The sequence below is a fragment of the Periplaneta americana genome, chromosome 6, assembly GCF_040183065.1.
Source record: "Periplaneta americana isolate PAMFEO1 chromosome 6, P.americana_PAMFEO1_priV1, whole genome shotgun sequence".
Taxonomy (NCBI): domain Eukaryota; kingdom Metazoa; phylum Arthropoda; class Insecta; order Blattodea; family Blattidae; genus Periplaneta; species Periplaneta americana.
The window spans coordinates 156,427,637-156,449,532 of record NC_091122.1 but is presented as its reverse complement, the minus strand read 5'-3'; the positions used below and the strand labels follow the sequence as shown (position 1 = coordinate 156,449,532).

Genomic DNA, 21,896 nt, shown 5'->3' with positions numbered 1-21,896 from the left:
GTTTACATTTGCTAAAAATTAATACATACCATCATCTGTGGCATTACAGCCCTTGTAGGACTAAAGCCTGCCTAAAAAGTGAAGCCCAATCATTCCTGTCCCGGGCACGCCTCCTCCATGTTCGGATCCCCAGCTCCTTCATATCCTCCTCCACATCTTTCATCCATGTCTTTCTAGGTCTCCCTGTGCGTCTTCTTCCTCCTGGATTTCCTCTATATATCCTGTGTAGTAATGAGTCCTCTTCTCTTCTTTCCACATGGCCCAGCCATTTTAATCTTGAGCTTTTTATTTCCCCCAATATTGAAGGTTTACCATACAACTCGTACAACTCGCTATTGTATCGCAATCTCCATTCTCCGTTTACTAATTTTGGTCCATATATTCTCCTTAAAATTTTTCTTTCCCAAATAGCAATTCTATTTTCGTCTTCCTTAAGCATAGACCAGGTTTCCGATGCATAGGTGACAATTGGTCTCAACACAGTTCTGTATATCTTTATTTTTCCTGCCTTCAAAAGGTGTCTAGATCTCATTAATTGGAGAAGTGCCCAATAACATCTATTCCCTTCTTTCAATCTCTCTTTTATCACCTCAGAGGTATTAATACATACCACAATGCCATTATTTACAAAAGCGTATGTTCAGTAATATTGTATATTTTGGTTCACAACACACTGATACACTATAGCCTATACCAGTACTGTACAGTAATCCTATTCACAGATTGATTACTATAAATACATGCCAGTAAATATTATTCTTAAATATTATACACTACCATACAGATACTTAAATTCATACCACCACTACATTCAGCCAACACATTTGAAAGCCAAACTATGCTATTATGCTGACACTGAAGTATAGTAATTCACAAACTACACTCTCGTAGCAGCACTGTACACACATCCACATAAAGTAAACGTTCCGACAGTGACATGCGGACACCTACAGGCTAAAATACAGACTATTAAATTTCTTCCTTGAGATATAGCACGTGAACGATAGCATCGATGCACCTGACATCTGTAGGATAGATTCACTGTTCACTTAACGCTTTGTGCTCTTGATGAGTCATAAGCGGCCAGCGGGAGACAATTTTCTCCCGCGCATGCGTGAAATTCCTGTAACCTTCTTGGAAAGAGCACGGCTTGTACGTGAACGGATGTTGCCTAGTTTACATAAGAAGAGTAATGGAACGGAGAAAAATTCTCTCCGGCGCCGGGATTTGAACTCGGGTTTTCAGCTCTATGTGCTGATGCTTTATCCACTAAGCCACACTGGATACAACCCCGACGTCGGACAGAATTGTCTCTGATTGAGTTCCAACTCTTGGGTTCCCTCTAGTGGCCGCCCTCTGCACTACGTCATAGATGTCTATGAACATAGGACCGAAGTCCACACATGTGCTGAGGTGCACTTGTTATGAGTGACTAGTTGGCCGGGATCCGACGGAATAGGCGCCGTCTTAAATCACTTCGTGATTTACGCATATCATATATCATTTCAATGTACCGAAGTACATATGATATTTCCATGCAGATATTCTGCGTCATCATATGATGAAAGAGTAATGGAACTGAACATAGGACCGAAGTCCACACATGTGCTGAGGTGCACTCGTTATGAGTGACTAGTTGGCCGGGATCCGACGGAATAGGCGCCGTCTTAAATCACTTCGTGATTTACGCATATCATATATTATTTCAATGTACCGAAGTACATATGATATTTCCATTACTCTTTCATCGTATGATGATGCAGAATATCTGCATGGAAATATCATATGTACTTCGGTACATTGAAATAATATATTACATAAGAAGTTTATGCAAGATGCGGGAAGTTTAAAATACTCGATTCTGATATTATACATCCCCACTATGCCAATACGGTATTAAATAATAAAACTAGTCGTGCATTAATGGAAACAAGGTGTTCATGTGCTCTTATTGACTGCATACAGTATAACCCCATTAATATGCTCGTCAAGAGACTGTGACCTTAAAGTGTTATAAGCAGGACAGCGCTATACATGGGAAATTATTTATGAAATGGGGAAAACAATTCAGACACCACTTCATAGGAAACATATTATATTGTGCATTAGGCCTAGTTACAGAACAAAATGCAAATACTTAGGAGCTAATTTCATATGAAAAAAATTTGTTATTTTTGTTTGCCGTGTGTTTGTACTGCTATTATGAATGATAAAATTTTCTCTGCAATTCAAGCAGGTACGTATGCAAAGGAAGGGGGGAGGTTTACTGGGTTTGAAACCCACACCTTTGAGCTTTTTCAAAAAATGACATATTTAGATTTGAGTACTTTTTTATCCATAATCGCTTTCCCTTCTCTAATTTTTAACTGTCAGAGTAACAAAATCTACATCGACATAAGGTATAGTCTTCCTTCTTCCTACCCCTCCTTCAATATAATGATGAGTTAATGACTGAATTTGGTATAATTTTCCTCTATTCAATACCTAATTCCCTCTTTACCCTTTCCTATCCAGTCCTCTGACTGAACTCTTACTTTCTTCGACCCCAACGGCATTAGAGCATTCATTTCACTTTCCTTCCTCCTCTTTCTACTTTTCTGTTCCTAGTGTTGACCTGCTATGGCACTAAAATCGTCCTTCTGTGGCTTAAGGAGGGAAAGCTGGTGATCAACAAGATCTCCCAGCTAGGTCCAATGGACCCGTCGACCAACAGCAGGTGTGGTCCTCCAGACATTCTGGGGGTTGTGTGTGAATGAAGTAGCCACCAAAACGTTAAAATATGGTGTTTACTTAAATTGGCTACAACTTGCCATTTTCAATGGATTCAGAACACCTCAAAATCTGTGCTTCAGTGGCCGACCATAATATCTTTGAAAAATATTGGAGTGCAAGAGATCAAATGACTCTGTCAAACACCTGGCATTAGAAAACAACAACAACATATAATCCCTGTGTTTGGTAATGCGGCATGTTCGAATTATAACAATACTATCTTTATTATAGAGAGACCTATCGCCTAGTACCGACCTTGTAATAAAATGAAGCTAACAAAATATGAAAGTTTTTGCAGTTATAAGTTATAGAAAAAGTGGAAAAAAATATCTGACAAGTTAAAGGAACATTCTGCAAGAAGAGATCAGCCAAGTATTTGAGTGATGAAAGAGTAATGGAACGGAGAAAAATTCCCTCCGGCGCCGGATTTGAACCCGGGTTTTCAGCTCTACGTGCTGAAAACCCGGGTTCAAATCCCGGTGCCGGAGGGAATTTTTCTCCGTTCTATTACTCTTTCATCGTATGATGACGCAGAATATCTGCATGGAAATATCATATGTACTTCAGTACATTAAAATAATATATATATATAAGTATATCAGAACAATTTTGAGAGATGCAAATCAAGATTTAAGGTATAACTCCCTGTAAAGTTGATTTGAATAATTTTGAGGGAAAAATTGTTCCGGAGCCGGGTATCGAACCCGGGACCTTTGGTTTAACGTACCAACGCTCTACCACTGAGCTACTCGGGAACTTTGTCACTGTTCGTTAACAGAAAACCACAATTTAAGTCACACGGAGTTAGTGTGCACTCGAAGTTGGTTGCTTGACGGTTGTCGGCCCACTTTGAGGTCTGTGGATATAGAGGGAAAAATTGGATCGGTGACGGTTAGAGTTCCCGAGTAGCTCAGTGGTAGAGTGTTGGTACGTTAAACCAAAGGTCCCGGGTTCGATACCCGGCTCCGGAACAATTTTTCCCTCAAAATTATTCAATTTTGAGAGATGTTAAAAATGTACTGAAACAGAAGAAGGACACTTTGAATATCTCTTGTGACATAAGTAAGATGCATCTGTATTCATTTTTGTTGTTTATAAACATTTTCACTCCTAAACAAATTTTAGAAGCTGAAGTTACTACTGTAGAAATGGCGGGGTGCGATAGAAGTATCATTATATGAAGGACCCTGTGTTTGTTAATGGATTATGACCAGTAAGTATTGTTGAAGAATCATCAAATTATGCTGCATGTATTTAATGACTATTGGCAAGCTTTGCGCATTAGTTATCTTATATAATTTCAATTGTAAACTGAGGATATTTTGATATTCATGTTGAGATGTGGACGTACCTGAGTTGCACCATGCTGCAAAAATATATATTTTCTTGCTCCTTTCCACTTCTCTGTCTTCATTTTCTGATGAATTCAATAGTAGGGTAAGCAGTCGTGCTGAAAATTCATTGCTCTCATTGTCCTTGATATAGCTTACTTCCAGAACATGGAACCCAACTTGTATAAGTGACTTAAGATGAAGAGACTTGAGGTTCATACTGTCCGTACAGAATAATTTCAAAAGAACGGGTACAGCATCAACAAGTTGCAAACCATGATGCTGATCCAAATTTTTCACCATTTTTCGGATTTCACTCTGAAAAATAACAATTTGTAAGCAAGTAAAAAATAAAGTCTCTCTCTCTCTTGGTACAGTAAAACCTCGATAAGACGCGCCCGCTTATTATGCTATCCCGTGAATACACTTTTTTTTGTCCGGTCCCTGCACATTTCATATATAACGCCTTTATAAAATACCCCGTTTGTTGCGCTCAAGTCCCGCATAATACGCTGTTTTTGTGGAATATTTTCGATGTAATTTTCAGCAATGTACTGCAACAGCAATGAAACATCTTGGTCACTGAACTCACTGGTGCCATTAACCTGAAAAGTATTGGTATTCGACCCTTTACCTGCACATTTAAACCTTCATACTTCATACCTTATTATACCCCACCCTCTTGTCACGCTCTCTTAATCGACTCTTTACCTGCGCGGTTAAAGCCTACATATAGTGACAATACCTCACCCTCTTGCTAACCCTCTCTCTCAAACAGCATTCCTCATTTGGCCGTAATAAAATTCTGGAAATTTTTGCAGGGCAGTTTGTTGTCCTTTAGTGTATTGAAGTGTCTGTGAATGTCATTACATTGAGTGTTAAATGAAAAGCGCTTTCTATGTCGGAAAAATTGGATATCTTACGAAAGTACGATGAGAACAGTACTCTTACTCAGAAACAACTCTCTGATTCATTAGGAATCCCATCATCGATATTAAGAATGATAATAAAAAATCGCGACTCAATCACTACAGTTGTGACGTTGTCGGGAGGATATAATCGCAGGAAACTGAAGTGTGGTAAACATGAGGACTTGGAGAACATGCACACGGCAAACAACTATAAATGACTTTTTTTCCGAAAGAATTAAGTACAGTACATATTGTAAATGTCTTTGACGTACCGGTACAGTACAGTAATTACATAATGGAGTAATACTATATTACCTTTCATGGATCATGTATTTCAATAAAGATAAATTCTAATAGATACTGTATAAAAGTTAAAATTAGTATACCCGCCTAATACGTGGTCCCAGTTAATACGCGGTTTACACCCGGTCCCTTGAACAGCGTCTTATCGGGGTTTTACTGTAGTTAGGAAAATTTGCCTTCCAACTCTCAAATTATAATACAAGATTAAAAATAATTTATTCAAATCTGACTTCCGAAATAAACACTGTAAATAAATTTGAGCTGAATGCCATCACGGTGTTCTAGTGGCTAGAGCACTGGACTTATAATCCTGTGGACCCAGGTTCGATCCCAGGTGTGCTTCCGATTTATAGCTTGTGTTGAGCAAGCCCCTGGTTCAAGTCACATGGGTTTTCTCCAGGAGCTCCGGTTCCCCTGTGTCATCCCAACAAATCTCTATCATCATCTCATCTCATAGCTGGTGTAGCATAGACCACCATCTTATGGCACACCCTCAGGAACGACTCTATATGTATAGCCCAGCAACATACATTTCAAAGTGCGCAGAAACCAAATTCTCCTACCAGTCAGACTGGAGTAGAGATTAAGTCATGTAGAACAATGATGTCATGTGTGAGTCGAGAATAGAAGTGCTATGTTTTGAATGTTGCCTGACTATAAATTGGTCTACACAACTGGCTTCATATGGGTGAATAACGAAAAGTCAAATATCTGCCATTAGAAAAAAAAAAACATTGAATAAAAAAAAAGAGTTTTACACACAAATTTTACAGTTTCATATTCTTATGCGAGTTTTTTTTTTAAGCATTTGGCTACACCTATACTTCAAAACCAGGATAGGATATGCTGTTGGTTGACATTTCTTTAAAGCTTTTAAAATGACTCTGGATTATAATTGGATGAATTCTTTTTTTCTGAAGAAAAGTGGTTATCTCTTATGTGTAGATTTATAAACATGGGACCTCCATCTTCCTAATTCCCAAATGTTATGACATTGGAGAGTTTAACTTCACGTTACATACTGATACATTTTTCATACCTCATATTAACACCTATGAAATACCTATTAAGAAAACTCAAGAATATTTTATAAATGAAGAAATTTACGAACTTTCGTACATTTATATAACTTACTTGTAAACTTACCACATTAGCTTGATTTATTTGCTGCTGCTCATTGTCTTCAGTATCCATTTCTATAAAACAAAATAAGTTTTATATAGTATAATGAATAAACTTTTTTTATAGATAGAAGCAGAATAGCATTCAAGCTTTTGGAATATATAATTAGGGAGCGAATTCTTATGTGAACAAATATTTTTTGTACGAACGAACATAGGCACTCATACATTGGTTCAAAATTCCGGACCTTACCTTCCTGACTGTTTAAACCGAATTTTATTTCACATAAAAACATATTTTCCAATTTCTTTTATTTAAATAAATGTATCACACCACAAATGTATTGGTTTTTATATATTTTTAAAAATATTATGTAAATTTGAAATAAAAAGCTAAGTCCTGTGCAACTTTATTTCAATGTAATTGTTTTTTAATTAACAATGCTATATAATAATTTATTATCTAAAGTGTGAGTGTATAAAATTGTACATAATGTGAGAGAATATAAATATGTACGCATATATGAAAAGAGCAGCCGAAAGTCTCTCAGTAAGCTTTCCAAAAGTTATAAAAGTTACATAGACCATGCGGTTAATACTCTATACAGGCTAGGCTTATGTGAAAATATGCGACTCTTTTTCCTAACGTGGCTAGGTTAACATCAAATGGGAAAAAAGTGTTAATTAAAGTTGCTTCAAGAATTAATCTCTTTAAACAGGAATATCCCGATGTTCTTTTTCTTCTCTTCTGCCCATAGTAACACTGGTAACATGCTGGAGTATATAGCTAATTGCCAGTATTTTAAAGTTTTGTGTCTATTGTGAATAATTTGGACAGAAACAATGCATCGTTGATTGAGATACTTAAAGATTTACTGAAAGACGATTATTTAAAAAAAATATTTGGCATTCATATACTCATATCTAGGCTTTTTGTGCGACATAATAAAAAACCAGAAACATCCACAAATCTCCTTTCCGAAATGGTCAGAGAGATGCAGATATATTGAAGAAAAATTGAGCTTGGTACCAGGTTAAAAAAAAGTGAATACCAAGTTTTGGAGTGTGCAACTGTAAGTGAAAGTTACGATGTGAGTGCTCTTTAAATATGGTACATGCAAGGCTAGCATTCTGTGCTATGGAACGAACATTTTCACACACTATCCAGAAACTATGGACATGCATTTAAATTCGAGAATTTCTAGGTGACATTTTTTTTTTTATATACCGAAACTCTTAATGAAACTACCAGCAACTATGTTTGGCTGTTATTGGGGAGTACTACAAGATACCTTATATCAGCTTTTTTTTCTGGTGGAATGTGCCAGAGTTCCGGCACCTTTTTATTGAATGTTTCATCATTAAACCACAGTCTAGTATATACAGTCACGAAGCTCAATACGTGGGGAATGTGCATCCATAGATAGTTGCTAACCACTAAGATTGCTACTATCACCTCATCACAGACAATGTGAAATAGTACCAGCACAGTTTATTGTTCCTAGTGCCGGTACCCTCACAACTCAAGCTTCATGACTGTATATACTAGACTGTGATTAAACCATGAAGTGTGTGAATAATTAATTTTTCTTTGAATTCTGCTTAGGCCTTGAAAGTCTTGAAGCTGGTTGAAAAGGAGTTAAAAACGACAAAATTCCCGTACAGTAGGTAGTAATCATCTCCCAGTCCATTATAATAGACCCTATTTTACACACAGTTCTACCACCTTTTTTTTTCCAGAAAAAAAAAAGCCCTATATAAGTATATAGGTACTTGTGTCAAATTTTGGCTAAATAATATTAGGTTGATGCATAATTTCGTGGCATTTTCGTTCATCACAACTTTGCGTTCGGAGATTGTTTACCATTTGTCATTTGGAATGTTGTGCTTGTAAATACGCCTTGAATTCTGGGGATTTGGAGAAAGTTTGTGTTATTTGTGGGTTAAAGAAGATGGAGTGTCAAGTGGACAAAAAAGACACTTCCTACATAGTATTCTGTTTTGAGTATAATAAAGGAGCAAAGGTGTCGGAGGCGGCTCGAAACATGTGCCATGTACAGGGAGAATGCCATCGGAGAAGAGAGAAGCACTGCAAGAAAATAGTTCTATCGCTTCAACACACAACACCCTATACAAAAGTTAGTGTACACTATCCACAGAAGATGATCTATTTTATATATATATATATATATATATATATATATATATATATATATATAGTGGAATAAAGAAAGCGTCGTGTACTATTAATTGCTTCCTAGGAATGTAACCATAACTGCCGACTTTACTGTCAACAACTCAGATGCCTTGAGGCCGCAATTCACGTAAAACGACTGGGAAGACAGCATCAAGTGCTGCTGCAACATGGAAATGCACGCCTCTACTCCGCTAACATGACGAAAGTAGCTATCCAGGAGCTTGGTTGAGAGGGTGATTCCACATTTTCCCGATCTTGCGCCCTCAGATTTCCACCTTTTCCGTTCTCTATCCAGTACTCTTCAGGGCAACGCCTTTGATAACTAAGATGCTTTACAAACTTGGCTTGACTTCTTTAGCTTCAAACCAGCACATTTCTTCAGACACGAAATCGAAAAACTATCCCAGCATTGGCATAGGGTCATAGATAATAATAATAATAATAATAATAATAATAATAATAATAATAATAGGCCTACTGTTTAATTTCTGTCGTCTATTAATTCACCTCAAATAAAAACTTTTGTCACAGTGAAAAAAAAAAACACTACGAACTTCTGCATCAACCCAATATTTTAGTAATGTTTTGGCAAATATTTTTGTATTTTTACCACATGAAAATAAATAATTTACGTTTTTTAACACTCGCTCAATAATAATCTCGTAATGTCGAAGGCAGAGATAGGAGGATTCATTTTGTGGTACACACATTCTTCAATAGAGAGCAGTCAGATCGCCGCAATATAAATGGCTGCCTATAATGAGTAGGGAGTGTTGTAAAGTGAATGTGTTGCATATTATATAAACGCATATTTGGTTTCTTAAGTTTGTTAAGTGTGTGCGAAGATTTACAATAATACACTTTACGTCAGCAGAGCTGTGTGACAGGATGAAACGAAAAATTGAGTGATTTAAACCTGTTAATTAAAGTATAGTTAAGCTTACTGAGCAAGTAGGCCAAGAGGTTAACGCGCTGTCAAAACACATGGGCATAAAACAAACAAGGACGGATTACTGTAAATCAAATGAAAAATAAAGCTGAGAGGAATATATGTTTCATGGATTATAATGAACCAGAATGCTGATCACTGAAGACGTGTGGTCGCTGTGGGCAGTGACAGTGGGAGTGGCCGTACCTCTTGTTGCTGTCCTGCTTGTTTGTGTATGCTGCAGGAAAACTGTGCCAAAGTAAGACTTATGAGAGATTGATTAAATCACAGTCCATAGAGCTTTCCACATTTAAAATGTTTTGATTGTGACGTTGAGATATTTGAGCTGAATGTGAATAGGCCTATATTTTCTACAATTGAACTAAGTTAATAACACATGAATATTTTTGTAAGAAATTCACTTATATTGTGTTTTACAAAACAAGTGGTTGTAGTCAAATGTACATGTTGTCTTCACTAACGTAAAGTCAGTAGAGATATTTTGGATAAATTTCAGAACACGGATTCCTTCCTTTCCCTCTTACTTCAAAATTCCAACCTTGTGCCCACAAAATAAATTATTGGCACTGAAAAGTGCATTTTCGTAAGCATGATGATACGCATTCGACAAACGCAGACAAATCTGCTCTTTTTAGTATTTTAAGATATAATTGTTAGTGAGAATCCGTATACTGCAATTTTAATTTAAAATGGGTAAATTAGCCTATTATAATGAAATAGTTGAGGGCAATTGGTAATTAATTTCAAGTTCATTGGAGAAGTATTACAATATATTACCGTTACTGCCTATTCATACAAAATAGGCCTGTTGTATTTCACTTTCTTGTGTATTAAAGGGTACTGTCTCGTTCATTAGATATATGGATGGAAGTTCACTTTATACAATAGATAGGCCTACAGTGTATCACAGCACTTTGTTTTCCAGGTTGGTCTACACTGTTAGGAAATGCATCGTAACTTCTTTCCATTTCACACATTAACCCACATCACTGCTTAGATATAGTTTCGGTATTTCTCCAGAAAAGCTACACTGAAGAAGGCATAATTTTATTTTGTGTCAATGGTGTCTGTGAGCTGTAGACTATATAGGCCTAGTGATACATGTGTGGTTTTAGTTTGTAGCCACAAATACTTTCAACATAACAATTGTTTGATATTTGCCTGTATTTCTAACGCACTGTTGTAGTTCTCCACTCCCATGTGTTACTAATTACCAACATAACATGTGAGAGAGGTCCAGGGCGAAATAGCATACTAGAGAAATCTCTGTTTCCTTAGTATTACGTCCTGGACCTCTCAAGTTGTATACTAGCCGTACCTGCACCTAGCTGCACCTATTAGAAATAAATATAAAGTAATTACATAATTAAAATAGGACGTTTGATCCAGGGAACATTCGTGTTTGTTAGGAGGATAAATCGTTTAATATGTTACTTAATTTAAATTGTATTTAAATAATTAAAATGCGATCTTTTGGTCCAGAGACCACTCATTTGGTGCAATGATAACTTCCTTTAACATGTTTCTTATTTGTTATTACATGCAACCATAGTTTAATGAATGTACAAAATAGCCTATTAAGTTTTCTGTGCGTAAGAAGCAATTTTAATCTTACCTATCCTCGATTCACTCAGAAGTTACTGTAATAACATTATAGCATTATGTCCATCTAGAGAAACTACACTTTCCAATGGTGAAATAATAATTAATTATACAAATCGGTTAATTTAGCATCCGATATTACTTCATGCAAACACAGAGACATTCGATTGTTTTTGTCCAAGGCCCCTTATGGACGAGGTCATTTGTTCTTATTTCATTGCACCGCCGTAGATGGCGTTATTTTAATTTTAAAACTCATTTATCTCATTAAATATCAGTCCTATCAAAATTTTGCAGAGAATAAAACTTATCGGAACCCATTTTTAAAGAAACTTTTGTTATGTAATATTTTTTACAAAAATCAATAATAAGCGAGATGTTTCGATTTATTTAATTCAGGCCCCCTTATAACCCCCCTTTCAAATAAAGTATTTTGAATGCCATATAGCCTAAAATCTAAGTTACAACGAACTTAATTTATATTCCAATTTTCATATAAATCGGTTCAGTCATTATCACGTGAAAAGGTAACAAACATCCAGACAGACAGACAGACATACAAACAAAAATAAAAAAAAAGCGATTTTCGGTTTCAGGGTAGTTAATTATATATGTTAGGACCAATTACATTTGGAAAATCGAAAATTACCAGAAAAATTTCGGCTACAGATTTATTAGTAGTATAGATTGGGGGCAGGGTGCTACAACAGTGCATTGTAATATACAGGTAAGTACAACTTATGAGTGTCTGCCTTGCATTTCATATGCGTTCCGTTCCACAGTGTAATAACTTCCGTTATTATAACTCGTGTTTTTCTGAATGACCAGCGAACTGTTCTTAACATTAAGTTCTTGTGTCAAGATTTTCATGTTGCTCTCTGCATGTATAGCCTAAATGTTTGTGCATGTTAAGTAAGTTCATATGAAAAGAGAAATAATCTTGTGTAAATAATATTGTACAATTTAAAGTACCAATTTTCTAAATTAGAAACAATTACAAAAAATTAACTTTAATTATAGGTCTAATAAGACTATACCAGTGTTTCTCAAACTATGGTCCGCGGACTACCTGTGGTCTCGAGGTATGTCCTTGTGGTCCTTCAAAAAAGACAGAAGAAGAAATAAAATTCAAACGAATTGCGTATCACACAATAGCAGAAAATCTCAGAGTTTATAAATTACACATGGCAATCGCCTTTCACTTTTTCTCCCAGTACTAACATTTCATGAAATTTATTTACCCTACCCATCTATCGCCTTCCCACTCTACTCTCAGCAACAAAAGATGGATTTAAAGCACTATGAACGTGATGTTTCTCGCCATCTTTTCCGTGCAAATCTGGCGCTGTGCCTGTTACCAGCTAGGGACCACCCGAATTCATAACAGGACCAAAGTACCGAACCTTTTCATATATTGATGACTTTTTAATAGTTTTGCTGACACCCAGTCTGCACATTCAAATGGTCACGTGCTGTACGTCGTACATCAATAATAGAACATGCAAAATTGCATCTTTGTTGTTGAAAAAAAGGGCATGTTTCTGCATTAATTTTGTTTATTCCTGTTTTTGCAAATCACGATATAAAAATGTTATTCTGTTAACATGAACTTAATTTAGTTAATACTAATATAAAATTAATTGAATTAAATTAATTTTAATTAATTATTTCTACATTAAAATGTAAGTATACTGGTATTAAAATATGCTAGATAAATGATAAATTTGCTTTCAAACGGAACAAGAGTAACGTGGTCCGCGGAACTGTTCTGACTTTAAAAAGTGGTCCCCACTTCAGAAAAGTTTGAGAAACGCTGGCCTATACTATCTGAATTTTATATCTGAAATGGCATTACCAATAATTTTATTATGAAGTATTCATAATACAATTAATTGTAAGGGGTGTATTTTACTGTTAAGTTGAAGATATTAAATAGTCGTAGAAATGTTTCTGTTAATTTTATTATAGATATTAAGTTAAATGCACAATTGCTGGTGTTTGGTCCTTCTTGGACAATAAAATGTGTGAGAAATATGGTGACTTCTGGTACGACATTATACAATTTCAGCAGGGAAGAGAATTGAGGAGGAAATGGATTCCCAAGTTCTCATTTCTATCAGATGTTGTGACAGTATAATCTTTTGTAGTAGACCTGTTATTGAAAAATCAAAGCTGAAACTGAAACTGAACTTTTCAGAACAGGTGTAGTTGGTACTTCTTTCATCGCTGCTGATGAATATGATTTCACAACATTTCGAAGGTTGGTTATATCTTCACCTTCCGGTGAATGAAACACGAAAGAGCAAAAAGGATATTTTGGTTGCAAATAGTTAAATCCACTTGGTGGATGTTTCTTGCCGTATAACATTTATTAGTTAAACTCTGCATGTGACTCTCTAGAGACAACTGGCAACATCCAACCTGAAGTAAATTTCTTGTCATGTTCTTTCCAACATATTATCTCTATCTTTGCTGTAGCTATCACATCACAGATGTGAGTTTGTAAAATTGGCAGTCAGACACTTTAACACATATACACAGTCCTTAACTTAGCCTCACAAAAATAAATCCAAGCCACATGGGCTTTATTACCCTGTTGGATTTTTTCAGAGATTTTCCCGAACTGTAATGCGAATATCAGGTTATCTCATGATGAGTCCTCGGATTCATTTCACCATCTATTACCAGTTCCATCAATGCTAGATAATTGTACAGACGTTAATAATCTATTAGCCTATGTTGTTGCCTCCCTTTAGAGGCTTGCAAAGTCCTTCTTCATCTGTTGGCAGCATTCTGATATCTGCAGGCTAGAAGGTGGTCTTTATTCATGATGACACTGTCTTCACAAATGTTTGAACAGTATAACCCTCAGTGCTCAGGTCACTTCGGGGTTTACTAGCGAAAGAAAGGAGATGAGGGAAGTATTAAAAGCAAGTCTCCAGGTCCCGTTACTGTTGTCGCTTGCACGCACAAGTCACGCATACTTTGAAGTCTCTAAACCCTTCTCACACCCCTCTTTTTGAGGCAATACACAGTTGATTTTTCCTGATCTCTGAAAGAAAGTAGAGGCAGTCCTTCTGAAATAACTTGTTTTAAGTTTGCTCCAATCACTTCAGTAGACATAGAAAGATCTTTTTCCACCATGAAAAACGTTCTCTCTGACAGGCGGCTCACTATGACAGTTGACAACTTAAAAATGCATCTTGTTGTCACATGTAACCAAGGAAAGTGAGTACCATAAGGGATAGTTTATTAAGTATTTGTCTATTTTTTTCTCTGTTTCCATGAATAATAAATGCCTATTTCACTGCCTGATTTTACTATTTTTAGTGCCTATATGCCTGCCTATTTTAACCAAAATAAATGCCTAATAATAATAATAATAATAATAATAATAATGTTTTAATAGGAAAGATGATCACCATATCCTATTTAGAATATAGTATCTATTTGTAGATATTTTCCTCAGATCTGTATATGCTTCAAATATAAATACTGTATAATACATTTCGTGTACTTCAATTTTATTTGAGTAGTTTGTGTGAAATACGTTGTTTTGAAAGTCTGAAATATCCTAACATTCATAAGAAAAGTAGTTCTTTAAGGCACCCAAATATGACATTTGTTGACACTTTTTTTTATCACAAATATTTTAAATGTGAGTTAAAATCGTAAGTTGTATTGAAGTCAAGTGATATTGACATGTAGAGATAAGATAACATTACTTAAAAATTTAACTGATGAAAGGAATACAGTGATTCTCCGACCAAACCCAGTTTTCCTTAGTAATAGCTGGATGACAGGAAGTTTTATCTGTTGTGATTAAAAGAACATCTCCAAAGATACTTGAAACCTGTCACTCAAAAAGCACTCATTTACTGAAAATTAAATGTGACATAGGTCTATGAACTTGTTCAATATAATCTAATTATTATGAACAGGTGACAAACAGTTATATAGTTAGACCCTAACATTAGTCCTGAAAGTCTTGTCACGGTATTTTAAGAAGATAATGCATCATATTAAAACAGTAGGGACTATAATGCATTTTAAAATTATTTCATTTTTTCTTTGTATGAAGGAGAGAGCCAAAGTCTAGCCTGCAGACTTAAATGGTCTTTTCATATCTTACTATTTCATTATTTTATTTTTTAGTTGGTTATTTAACGACGCTGTATCAACTACTATCTGAAAAAGTACAAGTCTCCAGGTATCGATCAAATTCCAGCAGAATTAATACAAGAGGGTGGAAGTGCATTATATAGCGAAATTTATAAACTTGTACTTGCTATTTGGGAAAAGGAAATTGTACCAGAACAATGGAAGGAGTCCATAATTGTACCTATTTTTAAAAAGGGGGACAAAACCAACTGTGGTAACTTTCGAGGAATATCACTTTTGTTGACGTCGTACAAAATTTTGTCCAATATTCTTTTGAGAAGATTAACTCCGTACGTAGATGAAATTATTGGGGATCATCAGTGCGGTTTTCGGCGTAATAGATCGACTATTGATCAGATTTTTTGTATTCGACAGATAATGGAGAAAAAATGGGAGTATAAGGCTACAATACATCAGTTATTCATAGATTTCAAAAAGGCATATGACTCGGTTAAGAGGGAAGTATTATATGATATTCTTATTGAATTTGGTATTTCCAAGAAACTAGTTTGATTAATTAAAATGTGTCTCAGTGAAACATACAGCAGAGTCCGTATAGGTCAGTTTCTATCTGATGCTTTTCCAATTCACTGCGGGCTAAAGCAGGGAGATGTACTATCACCTTTACTTTTTAACTTCGCTCTAGAATATGCCATTAGGAAAGTTCAGGATAACAGGCAGGGTTTGGAATTGAACGGGTTACATCAGCTTCTTGTCTATGCAGATGACGTGAATATGTTAGGAGAAAATACACAAACGATTAGGGAAAACACGGAAATTTTACTTGAAGCAAGTAAAGCGATCGGTTTGGAAGTAAATCCCGAAAAGACGAAGTATATGATTATGTCTCGTGACCAGGATATTGTACGAAATGGAAATATAAAAATTGGAGATTTATCCTTCGAAGAGGTTGAAAAATTCAGATACCTTGGAGCAACAGTAACAAATATAAATGACACTCGGGAGGAAATTAAACGCAGAATAAATATGGGAAATGCGTGTTATTATTCGGTTGAGAAGCTCTTATCATCTAGTCTGCTGTCCAAAAATCTGAAAGTTAGAATTTATAAAACAGTTATATTACCGGTTGTTCTGTGTGGTTGTGAAATTTGGACTCTCACTCTGAGAGAGGAACATAAGTTAAGGGTGTTTGAGAATAAGGTGCTTAGGAAAATATTTGGGGCTAAGCGGGATGAAGCTACAGGAGAATGGAGAAAGTTACACAACACAGAACTGCACGCATTGTATTCTTCACCTAACATAATTAGGAACTTAAAATCCAGACGTTTGAGATGGGCAGGGCATGTAGCACGTATGGGCGAATCCAGAAATGCATATAGAGTGTTAGTTGGGAGACTGGAGGGAAAAAGACCTTTAGGGAGGCCGAGACGTAGATGGGAGGATAATATTAAAAAGGATTTGAGGGAGGTGGGGTGTGATGATAGAGACTGGATTAATCTTGCACAGGATAGGGACCGATGGCAGGCTTATGTGAGGGCGGCAATGAACCTTTGGGTTCCTTAAAAGCCATTTGTAAGTAAGTATCAACTACTAGGTTATTTAGCATTGATGGGAATGGTGATAGGGAGATATTATTTGGCAAAGATGTGGACGAAGATTCGCCATAGATTACCTGACATTCGCCTTATGGTTGGGGAAAATCTCGGAAAAAACCCAACCAGGTAATCAGCCCAAGCAGGAATCGAACCCGCACCTGAGTGCAACTCTGGATTGGCAGGCAAGCACCTTAGCTGACGGAGGTACGCCGATTGAAGACGTTGCTTTGGAAGAAAATATGCTTAAAATATAATAATAGAATGCTCAAACACAATTTTATACATACAGTAGAACGTCCGTGTTGATGAAGGGGATGGACTAAACGGTTAATCGAAAAAATCTGATAATCCGTAAATAAAAGATTTTCAAAAATTAAACTACAATTTCGTAATTTCCTGCGTGGTGTTGTGTTTAACATGTTAGCAGTAACGGCCAGATGCAACTAGTTTAAGTGCCTCCGATAGGAAATGTTTATGATATTAATTATTATTGTTATTATATTATTAATATCATTATTACTGTATTATTATTATTATTACTATTATTATTCTATTCTTATTACTATTAATGAAAAATAATTTCACTCACCAAATAAGCTGTTATGCTGTGAGTTTCAGTGATTGTTTCAGTGCGATGAAGCATCCCATATTATGTGTTGAAATTCCCCTTTCTTTCTTTTCTTTTTATTTTTTTCCTTTGACAGCAATAAACAAGGCCAAGAGAAGTTTATTTTGCATCACATTACCACATAACCATTTATGTTGCCCATGCCAGGATGCAATAGAAACTCGCATTTTAAGATTATGTGTCAGAAAAATTATCAGCGATGTCGTAGGTATCTCGGTAGTCTCTCTCTTTATTTAAAACTTCCTTTCTTTCAATATTATTTCTTCTCGAAAAAGGACACTCTAACAATGAATTAACTGCACCAGCATTATTTCGCTCATTTGTTTCTGTTTATATTTTCCCGAAATACATAACAACATTGACCCAGATTCACTACTGTACTACGAAGTACAATAGTACAACACTCTCGCTTAAGTCATACTAAGACATAAGGGGAGAGAATAGTGTGGGTCTCTGCCTGCCAAAGAGCTGGAATTTTGTTATTTATGGCCTAGTTAGGAAGACAAGTCACCACTGCTATTCCCACCCCACTCTAACCTTGAGGCCGGCCCATGGATGGGAGAAGTGAAACCTGACCAGGCCAGACGAATTGTGCCTCAGCTACAATGTTATAAGCGTAAACTCAAAGCCTGCGAAAGGACATGAATTGCACCCGGCACGAACGATTCTGGTCTCAGGAACAAATTTTACTGCAAAACAGGTCTAACATCACAAGCCAGACCCGGCACGAGCAATCCTGGCCTCAGGAACAAATTTTACTGCAAAACAGGTCTATATACATCACAGTTTTCAAATGTTTCTACAGCGATATATGCTTCATTCAAATAACTAATACATTGTATAAAAACACAAAATTTGATTTCATTTAAGCCAAGTGACTGAGGCCCGGCCTCACTTGCCTCAGTCAATCAGCCGCCACTGCATGTTAGGTAATGGATCAGAACTTCAGTGATTTAAGTATCGTCGTCAACGACGGGTTTTAAGGACCAAGGGTTATGGTTGTCTGCAGAAAGATAGGAAAAGTAGAAGTCTCATGTTGTAGATTTACCTATACTCGTACTTTGTACAATTTTATTCTTGAATTTTTTTTTTTAATAAATAGTGCACAGTTGTAACGCCAATCTCGTATTCTGATGCGAAATGAGCCACAGTTTCTTCCTCAAACCTCTCAATTATTTATATATTTTTTTCGATAATTAGCACAACATGTTTTCTTTTGACACCCGTGGAAGACATTTTGCATAGAAGTACACAGTACGGCCACTCGAACAGTAAGGATAAGGTCTGAATAGTATATGGTTTGAAAGTTCTTGCGGTAATTTCTATGAAAGGATGTAGTGACTATTTTACAAGTTGGGAGGGGAAAAAACACCCCCTCCCACAAGTAACTGTTCCTGTTGCCAGTAACGAAAGCATTCCTACTAGGTCTACATACTATATAAGGGTAAAGGCTTGTAATTACTTAATAACCCTCTAAAAAGGTAAAGGTATCCCCATCACACACCATGAAGGCACTTGGGGGGCATGGAGGTAGAGTCCCATGCTTTCCATGACCTTGGCACTAGAATGAGGTGGTGTGTTCGGCACCACGCTCTGACCACCTTTTACCCCCGGGAGGCTGAGTGAACCTCGGGGCCGTTCTGGAAGTTTGGCAACTAGAAAAATCCCGTCACCACTTGGGATCGAACCCCGGACCTTCCAGTCCGTAGCCAGCTACTCTACCAACTAAGCTACCCGGCTGCCACTTAATAACCCTCTGCAGGACAAATATATACTAACATAACGTACAGCAATTCATTTGTTCTCTGCAAAAAAAAAAAAAAAAGGGAGCTAGAGAAGAATAGTTGGATAATATAATCCGCCAATTGGTTAATAGGGTGACGGATAATCGGGATTCTACTGTATGTACAAATCATAAAAATGGTCAAATGGACTGAGCGCATTTTGGAATCACACTCTTCAATTTTATTGTAAAACTTAGCAAAATTAATGAACAAAAACAAAAATCCTTAACAAGGGAAACATTTTTAGGAAAATTTATAATTATGTCAGTACAAATTGTAAAACTGCGGAAAATCAAAGGAGTCATACAGTCCCCTATGTCAATATGACAACAGATAAGTTAGAATTCGGAATGTAATTAAAGACACGTAAGAATAATATTCTTTACTAGCCATACCTGTGCGCTCTGCTACACCTGTTAGAAATAAATATAAAGTAATTACATAATTAAAATAGGGCGTTTGATCCAGGGAACATTCGTGTTTGATAGAAGGATAAATCGTTTAATATGTTACTTAATTTAAATTGTATTTAAAATATTAAAATGCGGTCATTTTGGTCCAGAGAGCAATCATTTGGTGCAATGACAATTCCTTTAACATGTTTCTTAATTGTTATTATATGCAACCATAGTTTAATGAAGATTGACATATCATTTAGTTCTAATGTGTATACTTTATATTACTTGCTATATGTTTCAGAAGTTACTGTAATAACATTGTAGAATTATGTCTATCTAGAGAAACTACACTTTCCAATGGTGAAATAATAATTAAACAATTAATTAGCTTCCGCTATTACTTCATACAAACACAGAAACATTCTCTGTAGGCTATGTTTAATAGCTTTCGATTGTTGTTGTCCAAGGCCCCTTATAGACGAAGTCATTTGTTTTTATTTCAGTGCAGCACCTTAGATGGCGTTGTTATTGTAATTTTAAAACTCATTTATCTCATTAAATATCAGTCCTATCAAAATTTTGTATAGAATAAAACTTAACCGGAAATTGTTTTTAAAGAAACGTTTGTTATGTAATATTTTTCATGAAAATCAAGCGAGATATTTCGATTTATTTAATTCAGGCCCCCTTATAACCCCCGTTTTAAATAAAGTATTTTGAATGCCATATAGCCTAAAATCTAAGTTACAACGAACTTAATTTATATTCCAATTTTCATAGAAATCGATCTAGCCATTATCGCGTGAAAAGGTAACAAACATCCAGACAGACGACAGACGGACATACAAGCAAAAATTTCAAAAAACCGATTTTCGGTCGCAGGATGGTTAATTATACATGTTAACACCAATTATTTTTGGAAAATCGAAAATTACCAGAAAAATTTTGGCTACAGATTTATTATTAGTATAGATTTGAAGAATTGGGAGGATTGGGCTTCTTATTAAAATTTCATGCACTGTAGGGTGTAGCCGTGTATGTTGAGATGAGAGATTTAAAGATTGCGTGATTGTTCAGGTATGTGTGTAACTGTGTTGTATAGAGAACTGCCAGCATTTCAGAACTCTTTACAAGTTCAATCTTCAGAAACATAAAGATAACTCGAATGAGTCATACGTACTGCAGCTGTCGCTTACTCATTTATTGCAGTTATCAAGGATAACTCGAGTTGATGGTCTCAAGTGAGTAAGATTCGCGTCTTAAGGTGATTGTAATCTATATTATGCACTTCATTTTTTCCCTGAAGTTATTAGTAATTCCCAAACTTTGTAGACAGTCCTTCCCAAACAGTTTAAATGTCCTGAACCTGTTCCACAGGATATTTTGAGAATTTGTAGGTCCTTTATTGAAGCAGAGATAGGAGACTGTTCAATTAATTGTGAAAGTTGCTTATTCCAAAGTCAACCCAGCCCAGTTGTTCTGTTGCTAGGGATAAAGTGGCGTGACAGACTCTTATCTATATATTCTTATATGAGGACCTCGTCATCTTCTATTGAATATTCTGTAATCAGTGACTTTATGTAGTCATTCACGTAGATACTTACCAATGGAGAAAAATTCGTTCTGGTACCGGGAATCGAACCCAGGACTCAGCTTGGTGCACTAAGTCCTCTTACCATCTGAGCAATTCCAAGACCCAATCCACAGTGCCGGCTGAACTCTCTTCATTTGTATCGTCAATGTCCTACTACCTGCATTTTAGACATAAGTCGTATGCAGAAGCGCTTATTTTAATGACTTTATGGCCATTTCAACAACAGTTTTTAAATCACTGTTAACGCACACACATTATATATACTTATATGAGGACCTCGCCATCCTCTATTGAATATTGTGTAATCTATGACTTTACGTATGTAGTCATTCACATGGGACGAATTTTTCTCCATTAATAAGACTATCTTTTTGAAGACAACTAAGAAACTTTTTAATCTTGTAGCTCTTGTGTATAGAGAAATATTTTTGTTTCGGCTGTTACACTTTTACTACATCATACTACTTTTGACCAATAAAACGGTACAAAAGGACGTCTTTCAATCAATCATGGCTGCTTATCGCACAATTTTATCGCTTCCCTAGCATTTGTTTAATTTTATCGCTTCCCTAGCATTTGTTTGTTTTTA

At 35.9% G+C, this 21,896-nt stretch overlaps 2 protein-coding genes across 9 annotated transcripts in view; one reads left to right on the top strand and one right to left on the bottom strand.

Moving 5' to 3' along the window:
- Positions 1–9,332, bottom strand: part of LOC138701963 (uncharacterized) — a 29,137-nt gene extending 19,805 nt beyond the window's left edge. For 2 of the 4 annotated variants that reach the window (XM_069829367.1, XM_069829364.1), the window contains exons 1-2: positions 6,464–8,640; positions 4,124–4,421 (exon numbers count right to left, since the gene is read on the bottom strand). In XM_069829367.1, the coding sequence (XP_069685468.1) occupies positions 4,124–4,421; positions 6,464–6,511 (346 nt within the window). In that variant the 5' untranslated portion in view covers positions 6,512–8,640. Of the gene's footprint in view, positions 1–4,123; positions 4,422–6,463; positions 8,641–9,267 lie in introns of those variants that run through there. The other 2 variants (XM_069829365.1, XM_069829366.1) reach the window with 2 other exon arrangements.
- A 35-nt stretch (positions 9,333–9,367) lies between these two features.
- LOC138701962 (uncharacterized) overlaps positions 9,368–21,896 on the top strand; it is a 64,469-nt gene continuing 51,940 nt past the window's right edge. For all 5 annotated transcript variants that reach the window (XM_069829360.1, XM_069829362.1, XM_069829358.1 and 2 more), the window contains exon 1: positions 9,368–9,822. In XM_069829360.1, the coding sequence (XP_069685461.1) occupies positions 9,713–9,822 (110 nt within the window). In that variant the 5' untranslated portion in view covers positions 9,368–9,712. The remainder of the gene's footprint in view (positions 9,823–21,896) is intronic.